At 33.7% G+C, this 10,999-nt stretch overlaps 2 protein-coding genes across 2 annotated transcripts; one reads left to right on the top strand and one right to left on the bottom strand.

The window, feature by feature from the left end:
• Window positions 1-4,928: 4,928 nt before the first annotated feature.
• On the top strand, window positions 4,929-8,802 carry LOC108196692 (probable pectinesterase/pectinesterase inhibitor 17). Its single transcript, XM_017364094.2, has 2 exons — window positions 4,929-5,864; window positions 7,965-8,802. Exons 1-2 carry the CDS (start codon window positions 4,973-4,975, stop codon window positions 8,651-8,653), a joined length of 1,581 nt encoding a protein of 526 aa, XP_017219583.1. The 5' UTR covers window positions 4,929-4,972; the 3' UTR covers window positions 8,654-8,802.
• A 1,432-nt stretch (window positions 8,803-10,234) lies between these two features.
• On the bottom strand, window positions 10,235-10,654 carry LOC108194838 (pEARLI1-like lipid transfer protein 3). The gene has a single exon (XM_017361774.1). The coding sequence runs from the start codon at window positions 10,652-10,654 to the stop codon at window positions 10,235-10,237; it is 420 nt and encodes a 139-aa protein (XP_017217263.1).
• Window positions 10,655-10,999: the final 345 nt, after the last annotated feature.

Consider the following 10,999-nt stretch of genomic DNA (forward strand, 5'->3'; position numbering starts at 1 on the left):
CATACAACAAACTAGATGGATATCATTTTCATGGAATACAATTTGTGAAATGGTAGACACGCTAGGATTTGATTTGTTTGTTTTGCTTATATCGTCAAATTAGTTATTCAACGACTTATCGTTGCTGTATTTTCTTTGATTTAATGTTATCAATAATCAAAGTGGCCCATAATATCGAGATTTCGTATCAGAGAAAATTGGTTCCTAGTTTGTTAGCAATTGGAATGATTGCATATTGACTATAACTAGGAAACAGTTAAACTAAGCACGATTGATTGATGAGTAATAGGGTGGCAGAAGGCCCACGGAACAGTTGACACATATTTATCGGAGCTCCAGTTTTCTTTTCAGGTCCTCTTACTTGTACCGCCCGCAAAGTTAAAATTTGAATGTGCTCAACTTAGGGGTGGCAATATCAGACACGACCCGAAACCCGACACGAACCCGACCCAACCCGAAACCCGATTTACTGAGACAGAAACCCGAAAATCACCCGACAGACCCGAAATGGACCCGAAATGACCCGAAACTAGAATTTCATTTGTAATAACTTCAATTTTTGGTTTTATTCAATTTTAAGTGATTTTAGGTTGACCCGAAATCGACCCGATTGCTGACACGAACACGACCCGTTACCCGAAATTGCCAACCCGAGCTCAACTGATAAAATGGGCTCTTCTGAATCGGTGAAATTATTGGCCTCAATTTGAGCATCTAGTCTAGATTAAACTAGTTAAGAAGTCGCGTGTTGCAGCAGCTTATAAAAACTACATAAATGATTCAAAATTAATATTTGTAGAATATAATAAATTTTATATTATCAACATCTCGATGCACTATCAATATTAATATTTAAAATTGTAAAATTGAACTATAATCAATGAGTGAGAAAATGAAAATAAATTTCTACATGTAATTAACGGTTTAAAGCACGGCGAATCTTAATTTTAACTGCAGTTTTTTTTTTATAAAAAATAATCATGTTCTTTACTAACGTTGTCATTAATTTTTCCAAGCACTATTTCTCAGACATATACACCACCCCCAGCATATAAAAAATATACAGCTCTTTAACAGAACTGATTTATGACATCTAGTCATATATATTGATTGGTCAATAAAACAGACAATAAGCTTGCAAGAACATAGGTGTGTAAAATTTTGAAAGAGATTGAGATGCAACTCCGAAACAATTAATACCTGAGAGTATATCATTGTCATTAATACGAGCATTAATCATGTTGGGACGTATGAACTCAAATCCATGCAGTGGTATATTAGTGACTCCTTCCTCCTATTTCTTTAGTTGGTTGTTCGTAGAAACATCAGTTTAAATCTATGATATGATAATGTTATTTGCAGGTGCTTGAACCGAGCAAACAGATATATTGTGAAAGTGTTGCATGAACAATATTTTCCAATATACAAAGTAAACCATATAAAATTAAGAATAACAAATATGTCCGATGAACAAAACAAATATTATAAAAAAATAACCAACAAACAAATATCACTAACAGATGATTCAAAAACCCTACAACCTATATGTATATTTATAGGTGTAGAGAGACTTGTGCTACTCTTTCTCATAATTAAATAATCTGAAACAGAATCAGATTAAAACTTTTAAGCTACCGTATTCTATAAATAAACCGAAACATAATCATAAGCTACCGTATTCCATAAATAAACCGAAACAAAATCATATTGATATATGCCAAGATATATACTATATCAATTAATCTGAAACAAAATCAAATTAATATACGTCATAATATTTCTGAAACTTGCTTCCAATATATCCGAACTAGAAAAAGTTGTTTTAATTTTAGATATTTTTCATCCAAAAATTCTAGAAAATTAGAAAAATAGAACGGAGCTATTTGAGAGGCGCCACATATACGCCCCTCGCTTCTCTTTTATATACGCGCGTTGCGGCGGCCTATAAAAATTATATTAATGATTCGAAATTAGTATTTGTAAAATAAAATAAATGTGTGGCAGTCTATAAAAATTATATTAATGATTAAAAATTCATATTTATAGAATAAAATAAAATTTAATATTATAAACATCCCGATGCAATACCAATATTAATATATAAAATTAAAAAATTGGACTAAAATTCATGAGTGAAAAAATGAAAATAAATTTCTACATATAATTAACGATTTAAGGCATGTCGAATTTTAATTTAGCTATGTTTTTTTAAAAAGTAATCATGTTTTTCATTAACATTGTCATTAATTTCCAAGTAATACCTCTTAGACATATACACCATGCCCTACATGTAAAAAGTATACCCCTCTTTAACAGAACTGATTGATGACATCTAGCCATATACATTGATTGACCAATAAAGTAAGCTTGCAAGAACATAAGTGCGTAAAAGTCAAAAAGATATTGAGATGTAATTCCAAAACCATCCTCAGTTTTAATTGGGATAAACATTATGTTCAAGTTATACGAACATTAATCATGTTGGGATGTATGAATTCCAATCTTGTGGTATTGAGAGAGAGTGTATGCTGTTTTTAGATGATCCAAAACCCTCCAACCTACAGGGGTATATTTATAGCTATAGAAAGACTTGTGTGCTACTTTTTTCCATAATTAAATAATCAAAAACATAATTAGATTAAAAAACTTGCAAGCTACTACCTTCCATAAATAATTTGAAACAAAATCAAATTAATTTTATGCCAAGATATATACCATATCAATTAATCTTAAACAAAAAAAAAGAGTTTTTATTTTTGATATTTTTCATCCAAAATTCCAGAAAATTAGAAAAATAGAACGGAGCTATTTGAGAGGCGCCACATACACGTCCCTCGCTTCTCCTTAATATAAGGGGCCGTTTGGTTAGGGGTAACTAACAAAGGGAAAGGGAAACAACCAGTTTCATTCCCTTTGTTGCTGTTTGTTTGATAAAATCTGTCATTCCCTTTCCCTTCGTTTAGTTTTAGGTTTACCCCAAATGCCTCATAGTCCATTCCCCACTCCCCATCAGGTATTTCTTTTCCCTTTCCTGAATTTTTTTTATTTTCATTTATAATTTTTTTAGAAATCATTAATATTAAAAAGTAATATGTGAAATATTTTTGAAGATCAAAAAATAAATTTTAATTTAGTTTTTAAATATTAAAAATTATTTCAATATAATTTATAAGTAATGATATTTATAAAATTAATGAAATTTTTAAACAATAAAATATATCAAATTATAAACATAAATATATTTGACTCTTGAGACCTTTTTGAATATTTAAAAAATCAAATATAAGGAAAATCATATAATTTTTCATTCCGTTTCCGGATCAAAACCAAACAGGTAATACAATTCAGCATCATTCTTTTCCTTTCTCTCCGTTTTCCTTTCTGAATTCCATTCCGTTTCCTTGGTCGAACCAAACGGCCCCTAAGTATATTGATTTATTTAATACCCGCTCCCTCATCCTAATTTCTTTATATTTTTCTTTAATTTTTAGTATGTATTTTAAATTATATATAAAGTAAAAGTTCATAACTTAATTTTAAATTGTTGATAAAGTTTAAACGTGAAAAATAATTTAGAAGAAATTTTTAAATAATATATGAGTTACAATTTTAAGAGTATTGAAATAGATATCGAACACTTTAATTATATCTTAAAATATTTAGATGCTAGGCATGCATATAAATTCAGAAGTCGATAGTCATCAAAGATATTTTTTTTTCCTTATAAGTGAGTATCTGTTCTAATAATTTTCGGAGTGAGCCAGGATCAAACTCAAGATCTAAGACGACAGAGAATAAACTCTTAATCAGATGAGCTTTCCACTGTGCTCATCGAAAATATTATTAACACAATTTAGTCCTGCGTCGAGTTGGAACATACAAAACTTCCATATATTAAATCAGATTTGATAAACAGAAGTTCAAACTCAATAATATAAATCCACTCATTCAAGTTACCCCCTCATCCTGACAAATAATTGGTTACATCCGTGTCCATATACAACTGCAACAAATCGAGCGTAGAATTAACATCCCAGAAAGTATAATATCTGGATTAGATTTTTTTTTATTGGACTTCCACGGTTTGCTCATTAATTTTCCCTCTTATGTTGTTTGTGCTCCCGATTACGTGAAATTTAGGGAGTGTTCGGTCACCATTTATAAGTTCGGTTTATGAGTTTATAAGATAGAACCATTTACTCTGTTTGGGTAAAATTTCAAAAACTACTTAAAAGAAGTTGAGAACACTTGTTTTTCTCATCTCAGAGCTTCTGCTTTTTTTTCAAATTTTAATCACTTATAAGTCTTAACTTACTTTGAACTTCTAATTCATTGTTTTACTTTAAACAAGAAGTACTTATTTTAAATTCATCCAAACGGTCCTGTAATCTCAATTCTCCGTAGAGATTGATGAACTGTAATCCATGACACTCGAGAATTTCTGGCTTAATTAAGCAAGGCGGGTCGATCTCATAAAAGATTTAGTTGCCTGCAGAGAGAAATATCACATCGTGATATTAGAGAACGATATTATCACGTGCAGTGTTTAATTTTGTAATAGACATATTAAACCACAATTATAACTATCATCGTATGAATGCGATTGTAAATATTACAAGGCAAGAAATCAAAATCATTTCGAAAAGAATCTTAACGTATCCAATTATACGTAAGCTGTTGGGGGCTTACAGGGTTGCAGATTATAAAGTGACGCCTTGCGTGTTTCTTCTAAATTCCTCGTATCAAGTCAACATTACGAAAATTCGTTAAATCGATAACTTCGTAATATATTTCAATTCGAACAGTTATTGATAAAAGCTTGAGACTTTATAGGCAACGTTTATTGTTCAACTAATTTGAATAATCATCTACCTAATCAATGAAATGAAATACTACGGGCGATCGATCACCATCTGGAGCTCCCGAAATGGACCAACTTTAAACTTTCGAAACCTCTATATAAAGACACTAAATGCACCATGAAATTCATTCAAACCTTTCAAACAATATGGCTTCTCATTTGTTCCTTATCTTAGCATTTTGGTCGCTTTTTGTGAGTCCGATTGTAATCAATGGCTACTCACCGAAAGAAATAATACAGATGTGTAGCAAAACACCGAACCCTAAGCCTTGCGAGTATTTCTTTACGAATAACCCTAACTATGGTCCTATCGATAACGACCAAGATTTTCTTAAAGCGTCGCTGAAGCTAGCTCTAGATAAAGCCATGCAAGCCGATCAGACCGCCAAGAGCCTCGGCTCCAAGTGTCACAATAAGCTCGAAACGGCTGCATGGGACGATTGTCTAAAGCTCTACGATTATACAATCAAGCGAATCAACAAAACCGTCGATCCTTCCAAGAAGTGCAGCCAGCTCGAGACTCAAACATGGCTCAGCACCGCATTGACGAATCTCGAAACATGCCGAATGGGTTTTATTGAGCTAGGAGTTGGGAACAATGTGTTACCCTTGATGGACAACAATGTCTCGTATTTGATTTCCAACAGCCTGGCTATGAACAAAGGGAACTTGACTTATAAGCCGACTTATAAGGGTAAGTTCCCCACATGGGTCTCGCCCGGGGACCGGAAGCTCCTCCAGGCTTCTTCGCCCGGTGCGGGGGCGAATGTCGTGGTGGCGCAGGATGGCTCGGGGAACTACAAGACGGTGGCGGCTGCGGTGGCGGCTGCAAAATCGGGAAGTGGTAGGTTTGTGATATACGTCAAGGCGGGTACGTATAATGAAAATGTTGTGATAAGTGCGAGTAATATTATGCTGGTGGGAGATGGTATTGGGAAGACTGTGATCACTGGAAGCAGAAGTGTAGACGGAGGCTCCACCACATTCAATTCGGCTACTGTCGGTGAGTTTTGCACTTTGAATTTTGTTGCTAGCTACCTGTTTGTCCCCGCCATTTCTAGTAAATTTTTTCTCTTTATACACTAGGAAGTACATTTGAAAGTGCGTATATATACTCCCGTCCCACCGAAATTTTTACCGTTTTTCTTTTGGAGGTCTCACTCATTTTTCAAATTCAGGGTAAAGAATTGGGTGGGACGGATGGAGTATATAATAATATTCAATATCTAAAACAAAAAGAAATTATTGCATGAAAATATAGACTAATGGAGAACCTTGGTTGTTAATATTTACTTATATAGAAGTATGAATCCTAGTTACGGCCTTATGCTAGGTTATTATTTATTTATTATTAAGAAATAAGGTCAAATAATTGTTAGAAATAATCTGTATTAAACCTACACAGTGGCGCTCTTTTGTTATGATTGTCGGGTGAAGTACCTTCCACACCAGATAATTCTAATCTTGTCTTTCAAAAGTTTAGTTTAGCAAGTAATTCTTGCTAAATTCTATGCATCTTATTCAATACACCAAAAAGTGAGTTTCCAGAAGCTGATGATGAGATAGATCATAATTCATAGACGGGTCACGGGTGCAAGAATCTTATGGTACAAGTAAGTTTGGGTTCGGTTATAAAAATTACTTTCTCTTTGTACAAAAATAATAGTAGTTTTAGTTATTTATACTTATTTTGAGATTAAAAAAATATATATATTACTTCCTATATTTGTTCTTCAAAAAATTTCTGAATAAAAATTTAAAATCTGCTTTTTATTCAGAATTTTTTTAAAAAAAATTACAAAAATAAATATTTTTTATACTTTAACTACATCTAAACAAATTAAAATGCCTATTGTTTTAGAATAGAGAGAATATTATATAAAAGAAATTTAAACAAACTTATTAATCATAAATTATCGATCATGTAAATTCTGGCCACACACGGTGACGCGGGGATTTTTAAAACATGCAAGCAGACTGAGACCTGAAAACTTGCCTCTTTTTCTTGTTGAGATAATTTACCATTTTTAATGCATGCATGAACATATAGAATATGTGATGTCTAAGGGAAAAGAATATATCATTGACTTGCTTTTTATAAGTGAGATATAGTGATTTTTGAATATGTATGTGATCATAACCGTTCATCACGTAAGTTTATCGGTGAAGTTTGAGATTCAATTATGGACATTTTTTAAACGAGTTACCGACATATTTATATGTTGAGGCATACGTAGAAGGTAATTAACTAACGAAGTGACAACTGAAGTTAATATATAGTTGTTAATGTCGTAACATATGCATATGACTGGGTTCTTTCTCAGATCACTACTTTATTAATTGACTGAATGTGACACTGAAACAGATTATGATGCGATTTCGTTTGTGCTGCTTCTATTGGTTTTTGTTGCTGAAATTGCAACTGATTAACGTGCCTGTCTCTTTGTGTGATTGACATAAAGTTGATACTCAAGTATCGACGCAGACAAAACACTATAGAGTTACGTATACATACTTTGGTTAGCTTTTTCAACACAATCGAATTTCTATAATACATTCCCGGAAGTAAAAAGACTCTATAAGAAAATCGTAAAATGAGTTATGTTCTAAAAATTGGTGATTAATTCATATTTCGTAACTTGCTGAATTGGTTAAATATCTGATTAATCTCCAATCAATCTGATTAACTTCTCATCAATTAATTAATCGTTTTTTTCCATAACTTCACCGATTCCAAATTTTAGGACACTGAAAATGAGTGATATTTTGTTAGATGATATTGTAATATGCTTATGCACATATTAGAATTTAGGATAATGTCATCTGACAAAAATCGTGATTAATAGTATGATGTACATTCGTATGTTACTGTATATAAAATAGGTTGGTCCCTGATCTTGCGTAATAATGCGAAAATATTCTTAACTTTCTGCTGAAACAAGTTTAATAGAGTATATACTTTATATTAACAATTAACTTGTGCATTATACGGATGCAACATATTAAATACACTGTCAACTTTTCTGATGTGAGGGAGTTTGGTGCGTGCATGTTAATTACATGGCTAATAAAACTTTGAAATGTATGATGTACCAAATTGCAGCTGTGGAAGGGGACGCATTTATTGGCCGTGGGATCACCTTCCGAAACACAGCCGGAGGCCAAAATCACCAGGCCGTGGCACTCCGCTCCGGCTCAGATCTCTCCGTATTCTACCAATGCAGCTTCGAAGGATACCAAGACACTCTCTACGTCCATTCCGAAAGACAATTCTACCGAGACTGCGATATCTACGGGACTGTCGATTTCATATTCGGAAACGCAGCTGTCGTGCTCCAAAACTGTAACATCAGGCCCCGAAAACCCCCGAATGGCACCAACACGATCACCGCTCAAGGCCGAACCGATCCGAACCAGAACACCGGAATCGTCATCCACAATTCCAGGATTAGTCCAGCTAGTGAACTCGCATCAGTTCAAGGTTCAGTGAAGACATACCTCGGGAGGCCGTGGAAGCAATATTCGAGAACAATTATTATGAAGACCGCAATCGATGGATTCGTGCGTCCCGAAGGCTGGATGCCGTGGAGTGGTAACTTTGCGCTCGACACATTGTTTTATGCGGAGTATGCAAATACCGGTGCGGGTGCATCCACTGCGAATCGGGTCACTTGGAAAGGCTATCGGGTTTTCACTAGCGCTACTCAAGCTTCTCCGTTTACAGTTGGGAATTTCATTGCTGGAAATTCATGGCTGCCAGGCACCAACGTGCCTTTCACTGCTGGTCTCTAAATTTTTTTTTTTATAAGATTGATATAATGTTGTATATTTATTGAATAATGTTGGTTTATTATTTCTCCAACTATTGGTATAGTAGATAATGTTTGTACGTAAAATCAAATTTTTCGGGAAATATACGAGAAAAAGTTTTTATTTGCTAAGATGATATATAAATGCAAATTGTTTTCAACCTGTGTCATTATCTGATTTCTAATTAGTATAATTATTGATGTTCTAATTGTATGGTTATATCAATAATAAACCTTAAAAATTGATTGATGGTTTTGCATAAATATATATATGCGTCATGCACGTTAAGTTGTCTTGAATCTAACAAGTCGGTTATAATTAGCTCAAGGACCATGGAGATTTGTTCAACTGTAATATGATGTATCGGTCCCCTCAAAAATAATTATTAGTTAGGAGATAATAACATTTTTGACGGATCTGAAAGGAGAAGAAAAGAATGGAATCAATTAGAAATTATAATATAATATATGGTTTTAAAGATAAAGGGAACAGAGAAAAAATCTAAGTTGGATTTAGAAAGCTTAACTACCGACATCAAACTTTATTTTCAAAAAAACTAAACTTTTCTTTATTCAAACTTTAGAAAAAAAGGGACAAATGATATTATTATCCTTTATTAAAAGGGGGTATGATGCATGTACTCTTGTTTCAAGCCAAAGGAGATTTCTTTGTTCTTAGTCAGCTAAATTTGCTCACCAGGTGAAAGAGGCTCTGATACCAGATGTTAAGAACACATATTGAAATATAAGGGAAACAATTAAGCGTGTATTAATTACTTCAAAATGGAAAGCATATAACTGGGATAGAAACAAAAGGAAGATTACAAGCCTCATTATATGTAAAGCACTGCTAACTCAACTCCTAGCTAGATACCAGAGGAAGTGTCCTAGTTTTTCTCCACGCTGAACTAGATTCATACGTACTGAAATGCATGCAACTAGTCCAAGGCCAAGTCTAATACTGCATATCGTCCACAAATTGACACATTGGTTTATTCAGAAATAAAACAAATTACATATGTTTAGATTAATAACCCAACAATCTCGACTTTCACGCTGATGATTATTAGTGACATGTTTATAAGATCTCAACAATCTCAATATGTCACCGAGCTCATTGCATAGCTGATCAAGAAGACCTAAACATTCCGATATTTTTTTATTTTTTTCTAAAGATGTTCTGAGTCCCGAATTTTCCTTAATTAAGTGTTGTGCAAGGTCTGTATATATGTGATAAAGAAAACCTAAGAACAATGGTGTATGCACATGCCAGAGTAGAAAACAACATGATTATGATTATGATTGAGGATTTAACCTCATTTATTCTTCAATACAGAACTCATATAAATACACAGAATGTGATATGGGATCATAAACAAGCCAGTGACCTTTTACTTTTTTTTGCCTAGCTAATACATTAGTGTAGAACTATTTAGTGTTTAGCAACAATAAGTATATAGTCCTCAGTATATGTCAGGCCGTGCATGGTGGCTACTAGACATTATTTATTTTTTTCACAAACTATTAAAAGATAGTATAATTTAGGAAGTTCTCCTACTCCATACTAGATATTGCTGCATTTGTTTAAGGTTTGGTCCACAATAGCTCTAATATTGAGGCTTCCAGCATTCAAAGCGTTCTGATTAATGAAATTGCAAAGGCAGGCAAAGCCTTCTTCCCTTGTAAGCGACTGCAATGCTTGACAGCAAAGACGGACAAGAGGAGGCAGCACGCCACCACTTATCACAAATCCGCATGATGCTAGACCTATGGGATTTACACGACAACCACTGCAATCAAGACCTGGAGGTGGAGTATTAGTCGTTGCATTTATTGCTGGAGGAGGACTAGTTGTCGAGTTCATGGCTGGAGGAGGACTAGTTGTCGTATTCATGGCTGGACTTGGTGGTGTCTCCTGGCCTTGTATTAGGCTGAAGAAGAGAATGTTGAATATCAGGAAAAGAGTGGTAGATAAAGAAGCCATAGCTGTGTCGTCGTTTTAAGTTTTTAACACTTTGTACATATGAATGTGCAAGTATATATTAATTTACTTGAAAACTTGATTGTGGTATGATTTATATAGCACTGCAGCTGTTACATTAACCACAAGTTAACTAACATTTGTAGATATGATCTGTTACATAATTAACCTCAAGTTAGATGATCAATGAGAACCATACAACACTGAACAGTTTGCTACGTATAAGATATTGCTGCAAATAGATTAGAAATTACTATGGGCCTAATAATGATGTACATTACTACATCTGTTTCAGCAGTTTAGTGAATAGAACTGAAACGCCTGAGTACGTTGAAGCCCTGTGCCCTG

The sequence above is a fragment of the Daucus carota genome, chromosome 7 (genome assembly GCF_001625215.2).
Source record: "Daucus carota subsp. sativus chromosome 7, DH1 v3.0, whole genome shotgun sequence".
Taxonomy (NCBI): domain Eukaryota; kingdom Viridiplantae; phylum Streptophyta; class Magnoliopsida; order Apiales; family Apiaceae; genus Daucus; species Daucus carota.

What these genes read in the sequence shown, in the direction of transcription:
- LOC108196692 (XM_017364094.2), top strand. Translation starts at nt 4,973, where the DNA reads ATGCACCATGAAATTCATTCAAACCTTTCAAACAATATGGCTTCTCAT. An exon ending in ATTCAATTCGGCTACTGTCG is followed by an intron (nt 5,865 to 7,964) that starts GTGAGTTTTGCA and finishes ACCAAATTGCAG; the next exon opens with CTGTGGAAGGGGACGCATTT.
- LOC108194838 (XM_017361774.1), bottom strand. Translation starts at nt 10,654, where the DNA reads ATGGCTTCTTTATCTACCACTCTTTTCCTGATATTCAACATTCTCTTC.